Source organism: Lepisma saccharinum, chromosome 25 (genome assembly GCF_977018435.1).
Source record: "Lepisma saccharinum chromosome 25, izLepSacc3.1, whole genome shotgun sequence".
NCBI lineage: Eukaryota > Metazoa > Arthropoda > Insecta > Zygentoma > Lepismatidae > Lepisma > Lepisma saccharinum.
This window is the reverse complement of record NC_139253.1, coordinates 48554881-48581676: the sequence shown is the minus strand read 5'-3', so window position 1 is coordinate 48581676 and position 26796 is coordinate 48554881. Positions and strand designations below refer to the sequence as shown.

General features: G+C 38.3%; 2 protein-coding genes across 3 annotated transcripts in view; both read left to right on the top strand.

Moving 5' to 3' along the window:
- Positions 1–1653: 1653 nt before the first annotated feature.
- On the top strand, positions 1654–2064 carry LOC145978772 (protein GVQW3-like). The gene has a single exon (XM_083111588.1). It carries the CDS (start codon positions 1654–1656, stop codon positions 2062–2064), a length of 411 nt encoding a protein of 136 aa, XP_082967714.1.
- A 13766-nt stretch (positions 2065–15830) lies between these two features.
- The window catches only part of LOC145978693 (arylsulfatase H-like), a 45697-nt gene continuing 34731 nt past the window's right edge, over positions 15831–26796 (top strand). For both annotated transcript variants that reach the window (XM_083111484.1, XM_083111483.1), the window contains exons 1-2: positions 15831–15889; positions 24429–24560. In XM_083111484.1, coding sequence (XP_082967610.1) covers positions 24552–24560 — 9 coding nt within the window. In that variant the 5' untranslated portion in view covers positions 15831–15889; positions 24429–24551. The remainder of the gene's footprint in view (positions 15890–24428; positions 24561–26796) is intronic.

Below are 26796 nucleotides of genomic sequence, written 5' to 3'. Positions count from 1 at the left end.
TCAGACATTTATTTTCAATTTGACTAAAGATACAGTTACAACAATGGTTACTAATTTTTTAAACAAAAAGAATCCGTTATATAATAAGGGATTCTTTTTGTTTAAAGATAATAACGGATTATTTTTGTTTAAAAAATTAGTAACAATTGTTATAACTGTATCTTTAGTCAAAATAAAAATAAATGTCTGATGAAAGGACCATGTGTTCTCCTGAAACGTCACAAAGAAAAAACTGTTTTCTTATGCTTGTAATAACCGTAAACTACAGGAAAATAAGAATAGTGTCTTAAATTAAGGCAATAATTACTAAGTAAAGGTGTGAAAATATCCTTGCACAAATTACTGGCATTGAAAAATAAACAAGCACTTCCTTGTTCGTGTGCTTTGATGAAAATCCTGCACGTCAATCCTCGGATGCACCAAACGATATCAATCTGCCCTGCAGTGACGTCGACACGTGGGGTAGCAATCAGTGGTGTGCCCAACGGGGGTTGATGGGTGTCAACCCCCACCTTTAGGGCTCAGAATTCCTAAAAAAGAGAACATCAAAGGTGGGAAAAGATTGCAAATTGAGGATTGACTACTAAATAAGTACATGTAACTCTCCCCTTCCCTTTTGAAAATCAAAAAAGATTTGATTTGACTACTAAGCCAGAAATCCCTGGTTTGAATCCCAGCCTGGCCATGCGTGTTCTTTGTGTCCCCCCCTTCATCAATTTTATCATATCATCTTCGTGATTAGCCAAAAGTGGCGGAAAAGCTAAATAAACCAAATCAAACAATCAATCAATGATTTGATTTTTGTTATTGAGCATCGCTTTCTGCCACATTTGGTTAATCGAGAAGGTGATACGATAAAATTGATGAAGAGACACACACAATACCATGCCCAGGTCGGAGTTCGAACCCGGAACCAGTGCTCTCGTAGCATGCTGTGTTAACCAATCCCCCACGGATGTCTGCCCACAACAAAGACAAGAAAAAACCGCTAACCATTCGGATACGTAGGTATTGGTAAAGCAAACTGCCTCAGTGGTATTTACCAATTGGATTTTTGAAACACCATCTTTGTATATGATTAATGTATTTTGAAAAAAATTGCATTACTTGATTTCCCTAATTTGTTCATCTCACGATGTCGTTACTGAAGGATCCGAGTTCGAGCCCTGGCCTGTTCATGAGCATTTCTCTTGTATCCACCCTTCACCTGTTTAATTGAATCTACGTTCACCGTTATGGTAGAAATTAGGTAAAGTGATGGAAGAGCAATGTTAAAAAGAATACAAATAATTTCTTCCCAGTGCCTCTGCAGGGCACTGCAAAATCAGAAGTCCAGAGTTCTCTGTTTATGACTTCCATAAGTTCATTAGCTACTTATTCTCGTGATTAAATCTATATAGCTAAGAAAAAAGAAGTGATGGGAGGTGGCAAAAATTTAATATATTAAAAGGGGATCATCTGGTAACAAAATACACTTTCTTGTAGTTTCTTCAATAGTACGAGGGTGAATCAAATATGAACGAGTCTTGATTGGCTAAGCGTTGAAATGGGTAGCAGGGTGTGATTGGGCATGTGCGGCCGGTAGGTGGGGCTGTCATGAGCCAGGAACCAGAACAGCCGGCATGTCGCATGCTTCGTTTAGTAGCTCTCACGATGAGTGAGCAGTGTGTGCCAGTGTCTGTTGCGCAACACATAATCATCAAGTTCCTCACCCAGGAAAACGTCAAACCGGCCAAAATTTACCGGAGGCTGCAGGCCCAGTTTCGGAATGGTACCCTCTCGTGTGCAAGAGTGAAGGTGTGGTGTAAGGAATTCCAGCAAGGCCGTGAACGTGTTGCAAATGAAGTGCACCCCCGTTGTCCTCGCACCAGTGTGACGAATGACAACATGGCTCGTGTTCGTGAGCTTGTCGAACAGGATCGCCGAGTCACTGTGAAGCAAATTGCAGCAGAACTTGGTGTGAGCTATGGAAGTGTCCAATCAATCATCACAAAGCACTTGAGCTTCCGTAAAATCACAGCTCGGTGGGTTCCCAAGCTGCTGAATGTTTCTAAAAAAAGATGACCGAGTTCGCATTGCTCGCCAGCTTCACACTCGTTTTGACGTGGAAGGGGAAGCGCTTTTGCATCGCATCGTTACCTGTGACTAGACATGGGTGCATCATTACACCCCAGCATCCAAGCGTGCCAGAATGGAGGAGGAAAGGCGAAGGAAACCCCGCGAAGGCCAAAGTTCGGTTGTCTGCGGGGAAGGTGTTGGCCACGTTGTTTTGGGACTGGAGGGGGATCCTACTGGTGGATTTCTTACACGATCGTCGTACAATCAACACACCCTACTACTGCGGCCTCCTGGATCAAGTTAAGGTGCAGTATCAACGCAAACGACGAGGCTGTCCCATCCGCCAGGTCTTGTTCCTCCACGACAATGCCAGACCCCATACAGCAGGTGTTACGTGGCAGAAACTGGTGGAAATGCACTGGGAACCACTTCTGCATCCACCGTACAGCCCAGACCTTTCACCATGTGATATTCACTTGTTCGGACCCCTCAAAGAAGCACTTGGGGGCAAGCGATTTGCGACCAACGATCAGGTGGAAACCTTTGTGCACAACTGGTTGGCTACCCGCCCAGCTTCATTCTACGAGAACGGTATCAAGAACCTACCACAACGTTGGGAAAAATGTATCACTAAGGGCGGAGACTATGTAGAAAAATAGGATGTTGCAATGTCTCTGTTTCATTCAATAAATTTTTCCGCACAAGGCTCGTTCATATTTGATTCACCCTCGTATTAATTTGGCTTCTTAAGTTCTGGGATAGATTTTTCATTCCAAATTATTTCTTATTCACTGCAGAGTACAACACATAGGAACAAGAATTCGTGCTTGTCATGGGTTCGATTTGATTTTGATTTTGAATTTAAAATTTTGGGAGCGTCAGCACTTAGGCTATTTTGCTCCCGTCACATTATACGGGGGCCAGCCCCTTATGATTACAAATAACAACTCTTGCGTTGCATAACTAAAAATGTTAAAATGTTCTGACTTCTGTTAAAAGCTGAGGCCGTAAACGGGCACTCAGCACACACAAGGACAACAAACAGGACAACACACAAAATTATACTGGCCATAGTGCCCGTCGCCAGAGCCTCGTTAGTCTTTAGTCCAGGGTGCACTACGTGGAAGTGAGGTTGACTTTTGGGCGCCTACGTGGAAGGTCACCCCTTACACCCCGTCATGGGTTCGAATCCTTGGCTGGACATTGATGATCTTTGTGAGGTCCATTCATTAATTTCATCATATCATCACTCATCCTCATTTCCGCGATAACTAAATGTGGCAGAAAAGCAAAGTAAAATAAACCAAACCAATAAGAATGCACGTTCACTTGCCCAAATAAATACGTCCGTATTTATAACTTTACCTTAGCCATTTTTTAAGTTGTTTTTTTTTTATTGGAGGCCAAGAGATTAGTGTATTTAAATAAAACACTGCTAAGACAAGAGCAAGAGAGAATGTGAGCAAATATTTGTCATTTAATCATTATATCTTCCATATTTGAAAAAAATAAAAGAAAGCATAACATTTCCAAGTATTTTTGTCTGGACATAATACATTCCCATTTCATAGACAAGAAAACTATATTTTTACATCCCACATTATACAACATGTATTAAGTTGAAGTGTGAGGTATAAAGTTGAAGTATAAATTCAGAGAACATAATTACTGCAGAAATGTCTCACTCGAGTTCTTCAGAGGATTTATAAAGGAATCGAGGGGTAACCAATCCCCTATCTGTTCCTATAGGAGATAGACTGGGGCCCACATGGGGTTTCATGACGTGCCTGCTTCATGGGAATTTTTTGGGGGGAACATAATTTTATACCAATTCTATGTATCTTCACACAAAAAGGGGGGGGGGGGGTCATATCATTTGATTAACTTGTTATTGATTTTTAGTTTTGGTTATGTATAGTTTTTCTACCTACCTTTAGGTGATCGAGGCGATAGGGTTGAAATGAAACACCACCTCTTATGCCTTTAGAATCGGTTTGGATTGGGGGGGGAGGGTATTTGCATTAATACAAGGTTAGTCAGTCGAGCAGACAAACTGTGCAGAATAAGGTTGACTAACAATGGCAGTGAGCCTGAAGTATCTAAAGTAAACATATATTGCTTAAATATGTCTGTATTATACAGTGATGCAACCACACGGGGTCAGGGGGATCATTGCATCCCCATCAACCTTCGACGGAAGTCAATTCTAAGGGGGGGGGGGGCAAGGGGGACAAACATTGACGGCCAAGGGAACCTGCAGGGGGGCACAGAGGAGCCCCTTCGATTTCAAACTTTATGCAAATAAAATTCATTTTGTAAAATTTTCTTGCTTGCTTCACTCGCATTATCTGCTTTTCTCGTTTTCGTCAAGTTCAGAGTTGTAGCTAGGGGCTGCGGGAGTCGGCGATGACTGCCGAAAGATCTAAAAGAAAAGTTGTAAAATAGATAATGCCATGGCGTCCAGTCTTGGTCCCTTACATTGAAAGAGGAACATAAATTGAGAGTATTTGAAAATAAGATCCTTAGGAAAATATTTGGACCTAAAAGGGATGAGGAGACAGGTGAGTGGAGAAGGTTATAATTTGTATTCATGTCCAGATATTATTAGAATGATTAAATCAAGAAGACTTAGGTGGGCAGGCCATGTGGCACGAATGGGAGAGGAAAGAGGAGTTTACAGGACAATGGGGCAAAGCAGTCTAAATGAAATAAAAATGTGTTAAAAGAAAATGCCATGGCCCCCTGTGAAATTTTTTGCACCCTATTAAGTTTTCTGTTTGAAAAATTTGGATCTAAAAATTTTCTTGCTCGCATCGATCCCAATATGATTGTTTTCTGTAATGCATTCTAAATTACCTGAGAGAGAAGTAAGACCAAATATGTAGCTACTTCAGACTGTTGCTGCTAAAAAGTTTTGTCTCATATGCACGAATAATTCTTTTGAGGAAAAGGAACAAAATTTGTATTATTTTTACTGTTTATTTGTTACGAGGTGGATGAATTGATTATGTAATGTATTTAATGTATTCTCATTAATATATAAATTAAAGAAACTTTGAATGCATACACAATTTAGCGTTAACATGTTGTATATTTATGTATTTTCTTATTTTACGTCATTCCATGTTGCACAAATAAAATATATGTTGTACATGAAAGTAATACATGCCATATGTACAAATAGAATTGTGTTCATCATGCATTTTGTGTCTTTCAAAAAATACAGTTGTGTGCTTGTTTTCCAGTATTAGCTAATGTGAAATTGAACGTGTTGGAAAAATATTTTCAAATCATTTGTTCCTTGACAAATGCTTTAGCACAGACTTCTAACCCCTTCTTGCGTGATTTTTAAAAACATCTTTGATGCTACTATTATTACTACCACTACCACCACTATATTACAATTATTATTATTTGCACGTTTGTCCTGGTACTGGCCCCCTCCATACAAAAATTCGTGGTTGCGCCCACTGGCGTACGCAGGTTTTTTTTTTTCTGGAGGGGCTGCAATTGTATAGGTGGATGCTTTCAGTGGCACAAACTTATAGGGATCCGTGGGAGCATAGCGCACCTAAGAATTTGTCATGTTATTATAATTTTATTTGTTGTTATATATTTCTTATTAAAATCAATAAATAATATTTTTAAAATAGTAGTATGTTGCATATTAATATCATAATACATGGAAGGGAGAATTTGAGATTTTTTAAACTTATAAGAACACAATGTTTTTCAAAATTTGGCATCCCTGACTGCTTTCTAGTGGGCGGCATACACAATAAGATATATATTTTCAACTTTCCACTCTCAAAAATGTCAACTGGAGATAATTTTATAGGGCTTGAATTTACCACTCTGGTTTTTCCAGAGTTTATGGTGCTTTTACTTGAAAATGTTGATTTTTCAAAATTTCGGAGGGGACTGTAGCGTACGCCAGTGGTTGCACCTCTGCTCACAAAGAACACTCATGCCCAGGCTCGAAACTTGGACCCTTGGCTTCGTAGTGTGTTGTGTAACCATCCCACTATAGACGTCAGCTGGTGAAAGATGTAGGACAGCTTAGTTGGTCAAATTATTATCAAACATGATGAAAATGTGACAGTGTTTCACATTTATTATTTTCGTTAATGTGCATAAAAATCTTGCATACTGGAAACTAGAGGGAAACATTCAATGGCGAAGCGTCCTATGAGGCCCGGAGGCCGGGCCTACCCTAATATATTTGTGTATAACGGATTATTTTATTACTTTTAAATTTCATTAAACGACGCTTCATAAAAGAAAACTGAAATTCTTGGTCTTCCGATTATTACCGCAAGTTTGCAACCCTGCCTGGAACCATATCTGAGCATTCAGCGAGGCCCGCCCGAGAGTGCCTCAGCTGGTCCCATAACAACCTATGTGATTCGTGCGGGAAAGCATAATTTCAGGGGTACGTTCGCCTGTAATGTAACCTGAGAGGCCGGCCTCTTCTCTCTCTCTCACCCTCTCTCCCTGACTTCCGAAGAGTGCCGATCGTGTACGAGCACGTGACGAAGCAGGCAGTGGACGTACAGAGCTTGTTGAAGCACTAAATATGCTGACCAAGGCAGTAATTTATTTTATTAAAAAACATAAACTAACGTAACGTTTCAACCTTCTAGCAAGGTCTTCTTCAGACTCTGTATCAAGTACAAAAGTAACCAGATACAACAAGAAGGGTAATATATATACACAAACATTACTCCCTCCAGACTATTTAGAAAGTTGCAGATATGTGGACGACTGTTTTGGCATATGGAAGGGAACGAAGAGGCAGCTTGACATTTTTGCCAAAGAAATTCAAGATGAAGAAAGAGGGATATTATTGGAACTTGAAATAGAAGAAGAAGACAAGTTAAGCTATCTAGATATATTGATGAAAAGGAAAAGAGGACAAGAAATTGAAACCGCTTGGCATCAGAAGAAGTGTGCAGCAGGGGTATTCTGCCACAAAAGAAGTGATGTAAGTGAGGTGACAAAAATAAATTTTATAAAGAATATGGAGGACAGAATCAAGAAAATATGCATGAAAGAATGTGAAAAAGAAGGCAAAATAAATAGCCTATGGAAACAGCTGGAAAAGAATGGCTATGAGAAGCAGGATAGACTGGACATAAACACAAGAAGTAAGAAAATGGGCAGGGGAGAATTGGAAGAGAAAGAAAAAGAGGAGAGAAGGTTTGGAATAAGGAGTATGGGGAAGACCACAGAAAAGATATGCAAAGTGCTTAGGAAAGCAGGAATTAAAACTTACAGGAAGGGAGGAAGAAGCATCTTAGGAATAGCGAGGAATGCTAACAAGAAAAAGGAAAACAGAGAAGAGGAAGAAGAAGGGATTATCTACGAAGTAAAATGTAAAGAATGTCAGAGTGTGTACATAGGAGAAACGAAAAAAAGGCTGAAAGACAGGTTGAAACAACATAGGGATGATGTACGACTTAAGAGAGAGAGAAATGCAATATTTAAACACACGAGAGAAACAGGACATGACATAGAGTGGGATGAGGCTAAGCAGATAGGAAGGGAGAAGAGAATGCTAGTGAGAAAATGGAAGGAAGCCAAGGAAATAGAGAAGAAAGGCGAAGAAGACACAATGAACTGGAATGGGGGACTGAAGTTAAACAAAGAATAGAAGAAGATGTTGGAAAGAGTGGAAAGGACAAGAGAAAAAGAGGAGAGGAGAAGGAAGAAAAATGAAGGGAAAAGAGCGTGAGATTAAAAAGTCCAACCACATTCTATATGGAAGTGTTTAGCCTTTTAGGTGAAAGTAAAGTTGGAAAGTGAAAGTCATCTGCTAGAAAGTTCCAAACAACTTTCTAAATAGTCTGGAGGGAGTAATGTTTGTGTATATATATTACCCTTCTTGTTGTATCTGGTTATTTTTTTACATGATACAGAGTCTGAAGAAGACCTTGCTAGAAGGTTGAAACGTTACGTTAGTTTATGTTTTTTAATAAAATAAATTACTGCCTTGGTCAGCATATTTAGTTTTTCATAATCATGGAAACAAGGCTTAATGGAGTTATAATTGTTGAAGCAGTGTTTCCATGGAAGATTCAGAGCTGTGCCGGGAGCGGAGCACACCCAGCTGCTAACATGTAGCGAAAATGTGTTGCTAACACCTCTAAGCCTGGCCTCCTAACCTATCAAAGTAGGCATTATTAGAATTCTAACTGCAAATAATGCATGCAAGTTTGTTACCAGTGTTAAGTTTGGTGCTTTCAGCTCTTTTGAGGAACCGCTTTTCGCGAAGTGTTAGCTGCTGGATGTGCCCCACACCAATCTCGATTCAGAGAGGGAAAGTATTTTATTTCTTTGAGGAAAGGGATATTGAGACGAAATTTCCTTTCATGATTAGTGACATAACTGAAAACGCTCTACTTTTAAAATGGGGCAAAGTACGTACAATGCAAACGTATAGAGAAAATCCATGTTACTGAAATTTTCGGGTCGGTGTGTTACACAGTCCGTGTTCTCATTTAGTATTTCATCATTTTCTAAATCATATTATATTTTTTTTTTAAAAAGTCGCCTGTTGAAGAAGAATTATATGCATAAAAAAGTTAAAAAGAAATAATTGATTGATAGATTTAGTTTATTTTACTTGGCTTTCTGCCATTTTTGGCTAATTGGGAAGATGAGAATGAGCGATAATATGATGACATTGACGAAGGGACACTCACGAAGAACACCTATGCCCAGGTGGGAATTCGAACCTGAGGCCCTTGTCGTAGCACGCTGTTATAACCAATCTGCCGTGGAGGTCAGCATTAAAAAGAAATAAACGCTAAGTGACGATCAGTGAACTAACCATTTCTGTAATGCGAGAAACATTTACAATACTGTTATTGAAGTAGCAAATAATTTTTACGAACAGCTTTAATCTAACAAATGTAAGATGGCTAGGGCCTGACAGAATGGCTTTTTCATTGGGAGACGCGTGGTCAGAACATCGAGTCTCATTGTCACTTTTTTCTGACCTTCGAGACAGAAGCACCTTTATTCTCAGATATCTAATCGAGACTAGATTAAAATAGAATCTGAACCAATGCCTCCAGGAGGAATCGAACCTTCTACTTCTTGATTATAAGGTGAGAGCGTTAATCACTACATTATCCTTTACAATCACTATCCCGACTTAAGTAGACGAGATTCAGGCAATATGTTATCTTTTATTTTCTAGGGGCTATATTTTAACATGCTACTGTTAAAAAAAATCACATCTTCCCCTCCCCCCAAACCCTGCTCCGTCCTGTGCCTACCCTTCCCGAGACAGCACGCTTCGCCACTGACAATATTACAAATGGCTATGACCAGGGCTCGAAAAATCCCGGTCGCCAGGTTGCCATGGTGACTAAAAATTTCAGCCTGGCGACTGTGATCTCATGCTGTAATATGTACAAAATTTTGATGATTCTAAGTTCAAATTGCAGTACAGCGTAAGTTAGCAAATGATTTTTTTTAAAAAAAATCAACGTTGTGAACATTCCAGAGTGTCAGTAATAATTTCTTACTCTTTGTCCCCCAACACCCCATTTCCTGTTTTCTCGAATGATTTAGCGATGTTTTGAATACTGTGATGCTCAGCTTCTTATACAGAGTGTTTCAAAAGTTGCACAACCCAAACTTTGAAAATGTATATCATGAAAACCATAAGATATATTTACACTGGGTTTTCTGCATTATAAAGTCTCATCGATTGAGATATTTTTCAATGCTTAAAATTATCAGTTTTCTCCATACAGAAAATTTAGATAAATTAATAACTGGCGGAAGGCAGCATTAAATTTTTTCCAGAAATGCACTTTTGAATGAGAAAAATACGTAAGAAATTATCGAAGGGTCATAATTAGATGTCTGATGACTGATGCCATGTCAAAATGAAAATAAATGTCTGATGAAGGGAGCGTGTGTTCTCCTGAAACGTCACAACGAAAAACTGTTTTCTTATGCTTGTAATAACCGTAAACTACAAGAAAATAATTAATGCAAGCAATGCATACATACAAGAAAAAGTCCTCATTTTGCCATATTTTTCTGCTTTTGACATTCCTTCTTTTTTTTTTTAAGAATACGGGGCCAAAGGAGGGGGGGGGGTTATCACACCACCAACACTCCCTTGGACACGCCACTGGAGAAAAATAATTGAGCATTTTATCATATTGGGAGACAAAACTTTAGATAGGTTGTGAACGGAAGGGTTTTCACTGTCCAGCTGTGTTCGAGAAGACTTCCTTAGTTTTGTGCCGATATATGTGAAGACTGCGGAAGCTGTGACAGACAATTTTAAAGACTTACGAGTGCTTAGGTCGGAATATGAACAATTTGGTGGGTTTCAGCTTTGATAAGAGCTGCACACATGGAAAGACAAGACACACCAGTGGTGTTCAGGCTCGAACTAGAGAGAAAAATTCCGAGAGCTGTCTGCATGCACTACATAGCCCACAGTTTAAATCTCGAGTTGTCGAGATTGTTGTTCTTACATATTGAAATTATGTGGACATTTCTGTCAAACCATTTTTTATTTTCCAATGTGTTACGATTTTGTGATCTGCAGTGTTCAATGTGAAAATTCCTGTCTGCGAATTTCCTTATTCAGAGTTTTTGGATAGAAGGAAGGATCCTTGCATGGATCAACTTGAAGACAATGCAGTATGTGGAGGAGGATGCTTATGCAAATTCGAGCACTGACGATCTATTAATAAAATGGTTATTGTTTCATTATAAAGTCTTTAATAAATATATGATCAATGGTCTATCGAAAAGAAGTGGCAGCATTAAAATTATGAATAATGATATTAAGGTCGAATCTTTTTTGGTGAGGGGGGGAGTGGTTCAGTCCTTCCAAGTGGCAAATTTCCAGTGAATAGAGTCCGACCGCAGCTTTATCTCCCAAGACCGAAGACCGCGACCACTTTTTTGTACCAGATAGCAATTGACTTTGTGTGATGTTAGGTTACCACTGGAAATCGAGAGGTCCAGTTCAACCCCCATAACTGCAGTGATAAGTTTGCTTGAGTAGTCACTATTAGTATTAGAAGGCTAATGTGAGCGCATCCAGGGATGGCTTAGGGGCTGAAGGCGCATCCACCTCATAGTCCATGAAATGAGTGCTTACTATCCCTTAACAATTCCCCCAAAACAGTATTTTTTTTAAATATCTGTGTATTATATGTAACCTCATTAAAAAAAATGTTTCAAGCTAAAAACACAAATGATCACGAACAAAATATTTGGCAGTGTGAAGCTTTCCCCTCATCCAAAAAAGATTCCTGGCAGTGCCGATGCGTTTCAATATGAGAAAAGATTTCCAGATTCTTCTTCCAGTTATTTATCAGAGATTCAGACCATCCTGATTTAGTTTCAAGAAGGTAATACACTGATATATAAGTCGATAACAAAAAATAGTATTTTGGGTAAAACTTAATTTCTTGTACAACTTTCGGGGGGGGGGGTGGTAAGGGGGAATAGCTAACAATTGTATGTCCGCCCCACTCCCACATCATAATTTTTTTGTCAGTAAGAGAAGGGCACAATACTTTACTTGCAGGCGGGCCCCAGAGAACTGCGCTATACCACTGCTTGTGAGGTTCTATCTATACCCCTTAAAAATATGTTGTTCAGCCCCCCCCCCCCCCCCGAAAAGAATTTCTGAATACGTGCCTGCCTCCAAGTATAAGCAATGGACTAAAACTGGGAAGTGCATTTTCCACACTGCTTTTCATAATTACAATGGATGCAATTAATGAAGAGGTGGGGTGGGGAAGAAGATAGGAGAGGAAGAGATGGAGGCCCTGTTGTTTGCTGATGACTTAGTAATATGGGGAAACAGGGAAGAAGTATTACAGAGACATGGAATGAGGAAATTAGAAGGGCAGGAATGAAATTCAGTGCAGAAAAGAGTGAGGTGCTAATAACAACAAGAAACAAAGTCAGAAATTTACCAAGAATAAAGAAGGGCATGGGTAGTGGAGAGTTTCAAATATCTAGGAAGCATAATTGAGAGAAGTGGAAGAATAGATGAGGAGGTTAACAGAAGAGGACAAATTGGTGGTGGACTCTATCAAAGTGTTCGAAGATTAATATGGAACAGGGATGTACCTATGCAAGAAGGTAATTTACATATAACACATACTATGTGCCAATAATTACATATGGAGCAGAGACTTGGACAATGACACAGAGAGACAAAAGAAAGATGCACGCAGTGGAAATGAAATTTTTAAGGAGTATATTGGGAAAGACTAGAAGGGACAGAATACGGAATGAGGAGATCCGACAGACAGTGGGGGTGGTGAAGCTTCAGGACAGAATCAGGCACAGATGAGATGGTTTGGACACATGAAGAGGATGGGTGCAGAAAGACTGCCAGTAAGAGCTTCCAATGCAAAAGTAGTGGGAGTAAGGCCAAAGGGGAGACCAAGATGTCTGTGGAAAGAGTAGATAGTGGAGGATGTTTGGAGAAGAGGACAAGATTGGAACACCGTAAAAAGGAAGTAGTGGTGGAAGACCAGAAAAAGTGGAGAGGCTTAACTTCTATGCCGACCCAGCCAGAGGCAGGAAACGGCGAAGGATGATGATGATCTTGTAAAACCTACATTTTTAAACAATAATTTGGAATGGTGTAAATATAATATAAGGTAGGCTAATCCAATAAATTTTACCAGTTTTCCATCAATATGCAGCTACATAAATGTTACAGACACTCCACATTTCAACAAAATAATGAAATTAAGACTATGCTGTATTGGTATATTTTTTAATACTTAACATGTTGGGTAATGTATGCTAATAACATTAAACATTTCTATTTTCACCAAAAAAAAACAGTTTTTTTAAAAAAAATCCAAAATATCATTATTTTTATCATGATTTCATCACTAATAAAATCATTTTCAACCCTGTGTGAAACATTTCTGTTGATTGATTCTTTCCCAAGTGACACTTGTAGCATATCGCTTCAGTCTGTACATTTCCTAAGGAATTTCCTCCTTTTTACCCTATAGAAAGTAAGGAATTACTGGTACCCAAGCCCAACACAGTGTAATAGAAAAATCACACCCAGACTACCCATGATCTACTCCCATACACCTACATTACACTATTAAAATTAAAAGTCATTATGAAATAAATTGAAATGTATTATCTTAGTAATATACAGTGACAGCACCAGGAAAAAAAATACTGGAAAAGTAGAAGGGAGTGAGAATATTTTCTGGAGGAGTCATACTTAATATAGCATACAAAAATGCATATCTGTGCTAAATGAATATGTATGTAGTTTTCCCTTGTTTGCAAAGGGGAGCCATCATTGGTAATATAGACATTCTTATGTCGTCATTGTCATAGACACTTCTGCCTCCCCAATGGCATTGTGGTATCATCGTCGCATTGTAATAAATGGGTCCAGAGTTCGAGACCCGGTGGAGGCACATAGTGGTTCGGATCCCACTTTAAACTGTAGGTCTAGTTCTGATTAGCCTGTCTGTGCATATAGTGGATTTAAAACTCAAATTCGTAGACCCTTCAAAGTACATTGTGTGATTGGAATAATTTAGTCATGTTTTTTATATTCAGTTATGATTTGTCAGTGGTGGTGATTAGGGGGGCAGTTACCCCCGCACTATGGCCTCTTAATATTAATCCTTTTCGGTAAAACTTCGATAGCGTCCCAACAGATTTCTTCATTTTTACACAAGACACTACTTACCAAAATGAGTTTCTGTAGCATTTAGAAGTTCGTGTTGGTATTTTCTTTCAACGAGAAAAACCGATGTTGTCCATATATGCTAAATTGAATGAAATGAGTGCTAATGGAACCTAACCTAACAGGCCTAACCTAACCTTGTAGGCATACCTCTTCCCCGTGATGGTTCGTGGGGCTAACGTCAATGGTGTTTGGGGCTACCCGTGGATGGTTTTTGGGGCTAACGTCAATGGTTTGTGGAGGTACCCATGGATGGTTTTTGGAGCTAACGTCCATGGTTTAATAATTACTCTTTATGTCCGATATTGAACTTTTTTTCGTGAAAAAAGCAAAATAGCACCTTGAAGAATCTCTCGCAATGCAGAATAGGTAAATACGAATGTTAAAAATGACTAAATAAATGAGTGACAGGTGTTGGGACGCTATCGAAGTTTTACCTCCTTTTCTACCAAATGAAAGTAAACTGTCCTTCCCCCCTCCCCCAACACACTTCAATTCAATGGAAAGATAGCATTTGTCTGATTGATACTTAATTGTTGGGCATTCATAATCAGTACATTATTATTACAAATAAGATAGAATTGCTCGATATTTTCTGGTGGTCGAGTTGTGGCACAATTGTTCGAGAGTGTTCATTTACCTTTCAATTTGCAATCCAACCCAATGCCGTTGTGTGTAAATGGTCCAAGTTCCTTTTGTTTTATTGCGATTTTATCATGCTACGAATGCAATTTTTCCATGGTCCGATTTCGATGTACGTCTGCTAACACATTCTGCAGAGTTTTAGCGATTACTTAACGTTTTGTTCAATATATGCTTTCGTGGTTAGGTTAGGCATGGTTCTCTTAGCATTAAAATAAAGTCCCTAAATGCATTCTACTAAGGTTCCGATTTACTTCTACATTCATTCCCACACTTCTACGATATTTACTGTCACTTGTCGATGGAGAATATCTTGTCCATGAGAAGTGCGTAAGGTAATTTTCAAGTTGTTTCTTTTTTCAACATAAATAACTTTGGTACTACTTTACTATACCGGAGACACCTATCAATGATTTATTTTGCAATTTTTTGCATTGCTAACGTACTATTCTGCATTGCGGAACATTTCTTTAGGGGAAATAATGAATTTCTAACGAAAATAATGTATATTTCTTACATTAACGAGTACTTACTGTTGTTCCTTATTTCCCACAAACCATCCACGGGCAGCCCCAAAAACGGTAAATGTTTACTATCCTTCGGACACCTGTGGGGCTATGCGAGAATGGTGTGTGGGGCTACGGATATTTTTCGAAACCAATTTTTAACTATTGTAACCTATACGTGACCCTACCTAACCTAACCTTACCGGAAATGGTTCGTGGGGCTATGTACGAAATCTGTCCGAAGGATAGTAAACAAGTACCCCAAAAACCATTGACGTTAGCCCAAAAATGAACGATAGCCCCACGAACCGTCACGGGGACGAGGTATGCCTACTAGGTTAGGTTAGGTTCGTTCAATTTAGCATATACGGACAATACGAGAGCGTATTGTGCTCTCGTGCAGAAAGCAAATGGCGGCAGCAGCAATAGCGCGTCGGAAATAGATTTTCGTACAAAACCACATGCATTCGCATTAAAATGGATCAAAACTACATTCCCGAACATCATCAACGCTACAGAAAATGATTTACGTAAGTACTTTCTCCTGTAAATTTGAAAAAATCCGTCTCCGGTATAGTAAAGTGTTACCATAACTTTTTTTCGAGTCAAACAGTGTTCATTAATTTAAGGAAGGTTCAAATTTCGTGTGACCCTGATGCGAGAAAACACTTCCCGAACTTCCACAACTATAAAGAAACTGCCAAGGTACATAGAGAGAAACTGCATTCGGTAAGTCATTTCTCCTGTACATTTGAAGAAATCACACCACCTCAAATTTGTTTCATCTGAAGAATACACGTTTTGCAATTAGCAATATGAAATAGCAGACGACTAGAAAATTCACCAATCGGAACACTGGAATTTATTGCTGGCCATCTGGTGTATTTGGACCGAAACACTTTCTGCAAAAACACCAAAACACAAGAAAGTGTAGGTAGGAAACGTGAAACATGTTGTAAGTTAAATTTGATGTAGTTCTATTAACATTGCTTGCAAATGCAAACACGATGCATTGCAATTAGAGTTAATCAATAGTTTCTAAACGATGATTACAGGAAATCCAGCAGATACAGTTTATTGGGGCAACCACTGCATTTTTAAAAAAATCTCAACGACTACTTTGATATGCCCCTGGTAAAGGGAAAATTCATAATTTTATTTCTGTGATATGCCGGGTAAGAAAGTCCTCCCACAGTGTTTTCTTTGACAAATTCTCTATGAGCCCAAATGTTGATGATGATCTCGATATACAAGCATATATTTGTTAGCATTTCACTGCACTGTTTAGAGAAACTAAATGTACTTGGCTAAGTAATTTTGCATATATTTCCTTGTACATATAAGTAAGTTGATCAACAAACGCACATGCAAAGAACAAAAAGAAAATTAAGGTTCCAAGCAGCTGCTAATTACGAGTCCCATAACTTTCATCACAAAATATCTCTACAAATACCTTTTCGGCACAAGTTCCTTTTGTTTTGTTCCGATTTCATCATGCTACGAATACAATTTTTACATGGTTCGATTTCGTTTTACGTCTGTTAACACATACTGCGGAGTTTTAGCGTTTACTTAATATTTTGTTCAATATATGCTTTCGTGTTTAGATTAGGCAGGTCAGGTTTGGTTCTCTTAGCATTAAATTAAAGTCCCTAAATGCATTCTACTAAGGTTCAGATTTACTTCCACATTCTTTCCCACTAGTCTACGATATTTACTGTCGTGTATGAACTGAGAATACCTTGTCCATGGGAAGCATGCATACTTGCGTAAGGTAATTTGTAAGTTGCTTTTTTTTTCCAACATAAATAACAGTTACGGTTTCAATTGTTTTATGATGCGAGTGCCTCTGCATCAATTTCACGTCATCATTCATTGTTGCGATTAGCTAGAAGTGGCACAAAAGCAACGCTAAGTAACAAAAATGAAATAGCCATTCCCCCCTCTCTACTGCATGAATCACTATTACCAAATTGTAGACTTGGGAAACAAATATTATTAAGTAGTTCAAACTTCATAGCAACACATCCAAGAAAAACATCCAAACACATTAGGCACCTTTAATACAAGACTACTCAAAATGTCACAACTGTTCTAGATACTGAAAGTTACAAAATCATTTCCCTAAGTCTGAATCAGGAAGGGATTTCCCCCATAATCCGAGTACGACATTATTCGGCATCCCACACACCTCAATAAATCACAAAATCAATAAGTGTCTTTGTTATGTTGCTAGAATAATAGAAGATATAATTGTAAAGATTATTAGTGAGAATTCCAGGTAGGAATGTGTTCTGTATTTTTCACAGGGGGGGCAAAGCAGGCTCTCAGGGGGTAGTTGTTCCCCCTCTAGCTACGGGCCTGGCAGTATGTGTTAAGAGACATAAAACGAAATTGGACCATGTAAAAATTGCATTCATAACATGATGAAATCACAATAAAACAAAAGGAACTTGGAGCCCAAAATTCTACGATAATTAGTCTTTCTGTTAGGAGAATTTTAAAAAAATCATAAAACAATCTGAACCATTGCCGGAAAGAGATTAGTGCTGCCATCTGTGTAGGTTAGGTCTGCTTTCATTTTGCATAAATATGTTCAGTTTTCAGTAACGGTTCTGAATGTTTAATGATTTTCACAAGGTTTTTTTTATGAGTATTTTGCTGTAGATCTCCGTGTCAGTGTTTGCACTATTGGCAAGTGAGAGCACTCATGGCTGTATGTCAGCACTATAGATTGTGAATCAAGCATGCAAGTTTCCGTACCTAGTTTAAAGAGTGATTTATTTATGACATGGAGCTTTTTTACCCAGGAATCTTGTTTCAAATCACCTTTGAACTTCACGAGCTGATTGGGTTAACAAATATGAATTATAAAAAATTTCATGCTGTGCAGTAGAAAGCATTTGTTGAGCCATAACATACACTAGAGAGGACACAATACTTAACAAGCACCCTATCATTTCACAGTCGCCAGACTAATAAACAGGCCACACAATACAAGACAAGGATCCTTATCACTTCACAGTCTTCCATACTTTCAGGACAGCCGTGAAAACCGGTTTCTAGCCCCCCTTGCCAGCTTATGTTAGTAGGTGTCTTAATAAAGATGTATCAAAACTGTGTTCTCATTGAAGGCGACTAGTTTGAACATCTCCTTTTATAAACCTGGTAAGTAAATCACTTTTTAAAATAATAATGGAGACTGTTGTGCACTTGCTTCGTTGATAATCTTCGATGCCAATAAATGGCTGTGACTGTCTCGCTTGCTGATAGCACAAACACTGACGTGGTGGCCCACACTTCCAATGGATCACTCTGTAAGTTGGAGGCTTGGAGAAACCAATGTACACAGTCAAAAGCTTTGATAAATATCATTTAAAGAAGAAATTCCATACTTACTAATGAGCAGCTGTTCTTGGTCGCCTCAGACAACAGTACTGTTGGATTTTCATGCAAGTCTCAAAGGAAGTATTTTACTTGATACTAGATGTTACATGATCAGGTGTTGGAAGCATTTTGGGATGCTATTTTAAAGCCCCTACACCTGACCTGCCTAACTTAATAACAAGAGCATTTTGTGGACGCAATACCCCTTTGTGCCTCACATCAGCCGTGGTGCAATAGTAGCTGCAGTCCATTTCCAAGATGACAGTAAACAAATGCTAGCAGACAAATATGCATATATGTAGGAGTATGTGAAAGGAAAAAAATAATTCAGTAAATAACAACTAAACTGATGAAGTATTTGTTACCAACAAAAATAGAAATTGAATCATGTGAAAAATGTATGTGTACCGTTATTAGCTCAGCATTCAACAAACTGAACATGGTCCCAGTTTTCACTTCATATTTTATAGGTTTGTGTTTTTTTGTGTAGATGTCATTCCCCTCCAAAATCCCTACAATACTAGGCTACTATGATATTTCCCCACTGTCTTCTTAATGTGTCGACAACATTTTATAAGATGGAAATATCATCCCACTTTCAAATATGTATATATATATATACATACACACAAATGATGAAAGAGACAATAAACACTTACCACACAAAAAGAAATACGTTGATATTTCACGGAATTACCGCATTGTCATTCCAGAAGAAAGAGGTAAGTGTTTACTGTCTCCTTCATCATTTGTGTTTTTCTGCCCTTCTGGCACTTCTTCCCATCTTATTCATTCCTGTATGTATCTATGTGTGAGTGTGTGTGTATACAAACACTTCTGCAACCATGCACAAGTACAGTTTCCTGATACTTAACACCAATTCAAGTTCTACAAAATTCAAACACTAATTCACATTCATTTCTAAATTTCCAAACACTTACTTCATCCTCCTTTACACCTTGTAAAACTCGTTCAATATATGGAAAAGAGACCACCTGTCTTTTTACATTTTATGAAATAGAATTATGAATTTTCTTTCATGTACTAGCTATTGGCTGTACACACTACATAACATTTGAATTGTTTTACTTCTACAATATTATGTTACATTGATTTTTTTTCCTTTTGTGCTGTCTCGTAGTTTGTTCCCTATGTGCACATTCTTTCCCCTCCCCCAACAGATCATTCACTCCACTCCTCCCTCCTGCCTCACTTCTCTTTTCCTTTACTTGTACTAAAAACACCCCCACTTTCTCCAACCTTTTCGCTCTTCCAGCACTCTGTTCCACAACTAATTGAGTTTTTCTTTCTTTTCCAAACCCTCCAACCACTTGTCACACCAACATATAAATGAGGCCAAAACGAAAATTATTGTATTTAAAAATTAGTATGTTTACGGAAAGGAAGAGAAGTGGAACTTTATTGGTCAAGACCTGGAGAGGGTTAAAAGAATAAATTACTTGGGTCCAACAAGTGAGAGGGAAGGCACGATCTGTAACAGATACAATAATGGGCATAACAAGTAAACTACAAAACTATGAAATGAGTTTCGTTGATAAGCTATATCGAGCTCAATTCATGGCTTCCAGGGGGTATGGGTGCGAAATATGGGGGACAAAGGGGAAGAATATAATTAATATAATTAAGTGCAGCTACTTAAAGAAAAGAATGCCCTGCATGTTGCTACTTTCACCGCAAGTGGTAGGGTACTACGGAATTTGGGCTAGTGAGGAAGAACAACAAACTAACATGGAGAAAGGTGTTACCCTGCCCCCGAGTCAGGGCAACAGTGTTTTTTTTCTCTTATTGAAATATTTATTAATATGTTAATTAATTGGGTAATCAATTGTATAAACATATATATGTGTTATTAGTGTAAATCAATTTATTATGCATTTTAAGCTCGTATTATTCCATGTATAAATACCATGTAGCTCTCTGTTCTTCTTCGTGTTTCGAACGTTCAGAAGAAAGGCGGGCAGTTTAGCTGTTAAAGATTAAAAATTTTGAAAGAAGGGCGGTTGGCAACAGACGCCAACCAAACATATATAAACTCCCAGATGAGAGTAGGGGAGGTCGGCTGTTGGAACTGAGACTTGGAAGGGAGAGGCTGTTTTTGCTTCGGTTAGCTAGGACCGGAGGACAGGTCTCCCGAAACGGATGCTGTAAGAGATTGGATTGCCGGGCAAGCTAGTGCCTTGGTGTCCAGTTTACAGGTAAAAAGGTAGTTGTACTGGATGTTATTTTGAAGTAATTACGGTGCGCCGGGCAGCCTAGTGCCTTGTCACCGTGGAGGTTGAGAAATGTACACGTCGGGTGGCCTAGCGCCTGTTAAGACGTTTCTTGGAGTAACGCGAGTCTACCTTGTGACAAGCGTACTTCAGATGTAATTCATAAAATGTAAAGCATCCAGATACAAACAATAGAGATTCCAACATCAAAAATTAGAGTTCTGGCCCGATAAATAATTAGAGAAATGAACGTTCGGAAACGACTTGTATATACTTTAAATTTTACGTTAATTAAACTATAGAAATTATCCAAAATTTCAGTTTTTAATTTCACACATGCTGGACAAGGTAATTTATCCCCTATAGCAATAAGGTTTCGAAAAGGTTATCCGTTGTCTCTTGTAGTTAATTATATAATTATGTTGACTTGTAGCAACCCACGTGCATTGTCGTACAAAGAAAGATACCCCTAGACAAATCTGAGCCGAGTACGAAGTTCACCGAACCTCGAGTGCGGAGGTAAAGTGTGGGGGGCAGGCGAGTAACAAAGGTTAAATATTTGGCAACTAGTAGTAGCAGGAGGAGACATTATCAAATGGAAGGCTCTCATCCAACAGGTAAAGGAAGAGGGAATGGGCAAAGGAAGTTAAAGGCAAACTATTCAAGATTGGGTATGGAAAGAAGAACACATAGATCACTTGAATTCATTAAAGAGTAACTAGAAGATATGAATTTGTGAAATAGAGGTGAGGGTGTTGTTTTCTGTAAAGTATTAACTTGACAGTTAAACATTTGAAAGGGTCTCCCCGATGGCATAGTGGTAGCGTCATCACCTTGTAATCAAGGGTTCAATACCCGATGGAGGCACATAGTGGTTCAGATCCTACTTTGAAAACTGTAGGTCCAGTCCCGATTAGCCTTAACGTCAGGGTGTCTGCCAGTCTGGGAATTTTATTTTTTTGGAAAAGTCAGGGAAATTTACTATTTTTCTGGAAAAAAATTGTATTTTTGTTTCTGACAAGCTAGTGACTTGCTACTAGTATTTCAAGAAGGTGTAAAAGGTATCAATTTGAAAAACATAGTGCAAATATCCATGGATGGACCATCAGTTAACTGAAAATTTCTCACCTTTTTCAAGGAAAACATGGCTATTAATGAGCCAGAAAGTACAACATTGCTGGAAATAGGAAGCTGCGGACTTCATGTTCTTCATGGTGCTTTCAAAGCATCTTTTCAGATGTCTGGTTGGAACGTAGTGGTATTCTTAAGAGCAGTGTACAGTTATTTAAAATTGTTACAGCTCGGAGAGAGAATTACAGGATCAAAAGTTTTTCCAAAATAGTTTTGTCCAATTCAGTGGTTAGACAATGGAAGTGTGGTGGAAAAAGCACACCTTTTACCATTTCTGAAAAGCTATGCTGACAGAGTTTCTGGTACCAAGGAACAACCAAGGTGTGGAAAATTTAAAACTATTAAGTCACAAGTGAGCAATCCTCTTACCAGTCAGGCTAACTTTCTTTCAGACTATTGCAGCTGATATAGAACCCTTTCTTCTCAGGTTTCAGTCTGATTCACCAATGGTGCATTTCCTTTATGGACATTTGCTCAAGCTACTGGAATCCCTTATGCCCAGGTTTATAAAGAAGTCCATTCTGCTTGAAGCTGTAAGTTCTGAAGATCTTTTGAAACTAAATCTACCTGGTCCAGAATGTGTGTGTTCTGCAAAAGAAGTTGACATTGAATTTGCAACCCGAGCAGCATTTAGATTTGTGAAACTATCTGGCGTTCAGGTGTTACATTTTCATGAAGATTGTCTGAAAATATTACAATGTTTGTGTAAGAAGATATGTATGAGATCATCATTGAAATATAGGCTCGCATATGGTGCAGCATGTGTCTCTCCAGCATCTGTTTTGGATGTAAAAGTAGGCGAAGACCAAGTAAATGTGGTATTGCAAGTCCTATTTGAAAAGTGCCATTTTTCTGGCCCTGCTGCAGATGATATAAAATGGTTCTATACTGACTTATGTAGTAATGACAGTGTGATTGCAAGAATGAAAAATTTTGACATTGCTGTGATCGGCTGGATCAGATATGGATGACAGTTCTTGAAGACTGTAACAACAGTGCCTTTATAATGTTTGTCCAGAAGATTTTAATTGCTTTCACATGGAAATGCTTCTGTTAAGCACAGTTTCTCTGTAAATAAGCAACGGCTTGTGGATAATCTTTAGGAGGACTCACTTATTGCCCAACGATGTATACATGATGCAATTGTAACTTATGGAGGGGTTGAAGAAGTCCCTATAACAAAATCTTTAATCCATGCAGCAAGGAATGCAAATCGAAAGTGGAAGGAAGCCCTGAAAGGGAAGCATGATACAACAGAAACTCAGAAGACTCATTTAGAAGAGAGGATAAGAAGTATGGCAGAACTGAAAGAACTGAGCACAAAGAAAGCTAAAATCCTCGGGAGATCTGCAAAGGAAATCCAAGAAGTTGATGAAAAGATGAAAGCATTAAAGAAGAAAATAGCGTAGTTGTGTTTTTCGAGTAATGTGTTCTTTTGAAACTTTCACATGTTAATGAATGCTAATTCTATATGTTAGAAAAACATATCAAGTATTCAAATTGTGCATTTATTTTAAAGGAAGAAAACTATTGTACAAAATTACATTCAGTTTATAAACATATAGGTACATTCTTTTTCTTATGACTGCTGAATTGTTATGGAAATAAATAAATTAACTCCAAACAATTGGTAAAACAATTATTTTATAATGTGTTGGTGGATCGGATGGCTATAAGGGGTGAAGTGAGGCCATCAATAATTTCACATAATGTGATAATGAAAGCTTGCTAGTACATTGGTAAATTCCCATAAATATTACAGGTACAAGAGAATAAAGTGTGCTTTGTGGTGAAAAGGTTAATCTGATGTACAATACAGTTTACGGTTTTAAACATGAGTGTGACAAAGTGTGAATTTTCATCTAAGTGCTCTGATTTTCTTACATATATCACCTTTGACTGGGTGCCAAAACTTTGGGGTTTGGGTCAAGGACAGTTAATTTTTTCTTGGTAGAGAAGAGACTATACTGGTGGGGCAAAAAGTAGGGGAAAATCCCCCCACACACTCCCCTAATCGCTGCTACTGTACATACATGTTCATGTACATTAATTGCCCTAATGACTTGGTCTGGAAAATTTTTGTTCTTGGTCTGAAGAACCTGGAAAAGTCAGGGAATTTTGTTTTCACAAAATAGTAGACACCCTGACTGTGCATAAAGTGGACTTAAATCACCAAATCAATTAATTAAACATTTGAATTCACAAGATTGATATTATCTCTTTTGATAATATGGCACCAGTAGCATGAGGTGACTATTTAGATAGCCGAAGCACTGAATATATAATTTTTAAATAAACAATAGTAAATCAAGGGGCAAACTTGCCTTGATAAAAACACCACCCACCACTGCTTTGCAGCATTTTAGTCTTTCACGGGCTCTGCAAAAATGCCTCTCAACACTTTCGAGAAGTCTAATTATCCTGAGATTTATGCAAAATTCTAATTGCATACCAAAGCAATGCTTCGGTAGCTTGCCTTCTATGCACGCAACTGCATGGCACCCATATTATCTTGAAGCTAAGTGCCTTCATACCACATGAAAAGTTATAGCATGCCTTTTCACATGTATGAAGAGAGATGAAGTGCCTTTAGTTAGGCATGGCACATACTCATTCTGGTAACTATTTAATGTTAAATATGTATAGCCAACAGGGTTATGTTTAAAATTAATGACTTATATTTTGGTGTTTCAAAGTATAAGTAAGTCGAGAACAAATTAATTGTATATTTTCTTTTTCCCCCAGGTTGTAGGCATAAGAATGATTATTGTAGCATCAGATTGTGGACCAACTGTGTGGATGTAACATGATGGTTGCAGACTTTGAAGGAAGTATATTATTTTATTGTAGACCTCCAGTACGGGAAAAATGGCAAAGGTAATTTTAACTTTAAGAAACCAAAACTGTCCTGAAAGTTGGACACCATGATTTCAGTTGTTATGGGTGATGAGAGGTTGAGTTTTGCTGGATTGGAAAAGTTTGTAGCATGTTACAAATAAAAAAAAAAGTGGGGGTTTTTGTATTTGGTTATTAATATGCAGTGACGTCTGGACACATTTTTCGCTCGTTCGAAATATCGAAATAACGCAAATTTGGCATGAAATTCGAATAGTTGGCGTTGTTAGCGATTTTTTTAAAAGAAAATGTCCTAAAACAATGAAACATTCCGTGAAATCCAACATTCTTGTCTTTTCTAGGCTTAAAAAAACAAAAGTGCCATGTTTGTGTACATAGAACGTGCAAGTTTTATTCCAACATTTTATTCAAGAGTAAACTATAATGCTTGTTATACATGGAATAATTGCTACAGCCACATTAAATCATGTATTTTCCACGATTTTTCCAACTTCTATCAAAACAATTTGCATGACAGAGCAAAGCGGCAGGGTTCTAAAAGGAGATCGAGTACGTATCTATTGTCACATGGGAGCCGCATCTTCAGTATTTGTTGCACGAGATGTTGAATTACCAAGCTAAGTGCGCACCATCGGCATTTGTCTAGCGAAAATAATGGAGCTGAGTCGTTAGGGCGTCTGACTACCATGTGAGAGACCCGGGGTCGATCCCCTGCGGGGGAGAACCGGGATCTTTTCCCCACCTGTTCAAGTGGGTACCTGGAGGAAACTTTGTGGGAGGGTAAAGGTAGCCAGGAGCATGGTGCTGATTACATCACCCACACCTTCGGCCTTGATCAAGAAAGTGTGGGGCCCTAAATCCATATGCCCTAGATGCCTTCATGGCTTGGTGCTAAGCACAGGGGAGCACTTTACTTTTACTTCCTCAAAAATCTTTTCCATATCAAACTGTCACGAAAATACATAAACTATGTGACCTACAATTTAAAATAATAGTTTAAAAGAACAATGGAAGAATTTAGTTTTGGTATATTTGGCAGAAAAATGTTTTAAAACAAAAACCAGAATTTTGGGAAATGTAACACTAACAAGTCAAAAAAAGATAATGCCAATTTTTGGTGCCATAATATATCGGTATCTGCCACGTGAGATTGATTGATTTAAAATTTTTTGGTGCGTCGCCACTTATGGTCATTATGCACCCTTCAGTATAACAGTAAAACTGGAAAATAACTTTCCCAGAATAACTTCCAAAATATCAAACTTTCACAAAGAGGCGTAGGCCAGGTGACTTACAATTTGAAACAGTAGTTTAAAAACACCATGAAGGTATAATTTCAGGTATTTGCCAGAAAATAGGCTAAAATGAAAATGTTTTGGGAAAAATAACACTGAATAGTAAAAAATACACCAATTTGAAAAAAATAAAAATTCAAGGTCCTACCGATTAGGCATAAATAAAACAAGAATATCAGTAGTAATTTATTGCATTAGTAACAGTGAGTCCTAACCTAATTTTCAGCATAATCACCACCGTTGTTCTGGCATTTGTCGTAGCATTGCACTAAATTGTGTATGCCCATGACAGATATGTGTCTGACAGCAAAGACTGGAACTATCTCTCCCAGAGTGTAGCTGTCAAATCCTTGTCCTGTCAGAAACCTCTTCAGTTGAACAAAGAGATTAAAGTCGGTACATGCAAGGCCAGGGCTGTACGGGTTTGTGCACATTCGATTGGCCTTCTGCGAATTGTCTGCACCATCGTCTGACCATGCAATCACTCACGATGTCTGGTCTGCACACCTCACACGATCGCTGCTGACTCTGTGCCAAATTCTGATTACTACACGTAGGCTACATTGCAGTCGGTGGGAGACCTGTATGAGAGCTGCAATCTTTAACCTAGAAGTGTCCTAAAAGGCCTGCATTACAACTGTACCAGATTAGAGCTACATGCCACTTCTTCCTGCCCGCATGTGTGTGTGTCGCTCTCCGGCCACTAGTGCTGCGTACAAGCACCATTGGAGCTTTTTTCAGGATGCCCCTCGTATATGAACTTTCCGAAGCTGTTATTAACAGAGTGTTCCTGTTTTAATGTTTGGTTAGCTAAATCAGCTACCTATACAATGTAATTCTATAAATTGCTTGCGTTAAATTTCTAATACCTACATACCATTATCGTCAGCAATAATGGTGCATGTTGTTAGTTTTACAGTACTTCACTTGGATATACTGTACTGAAGCAGAAATCCCATTGA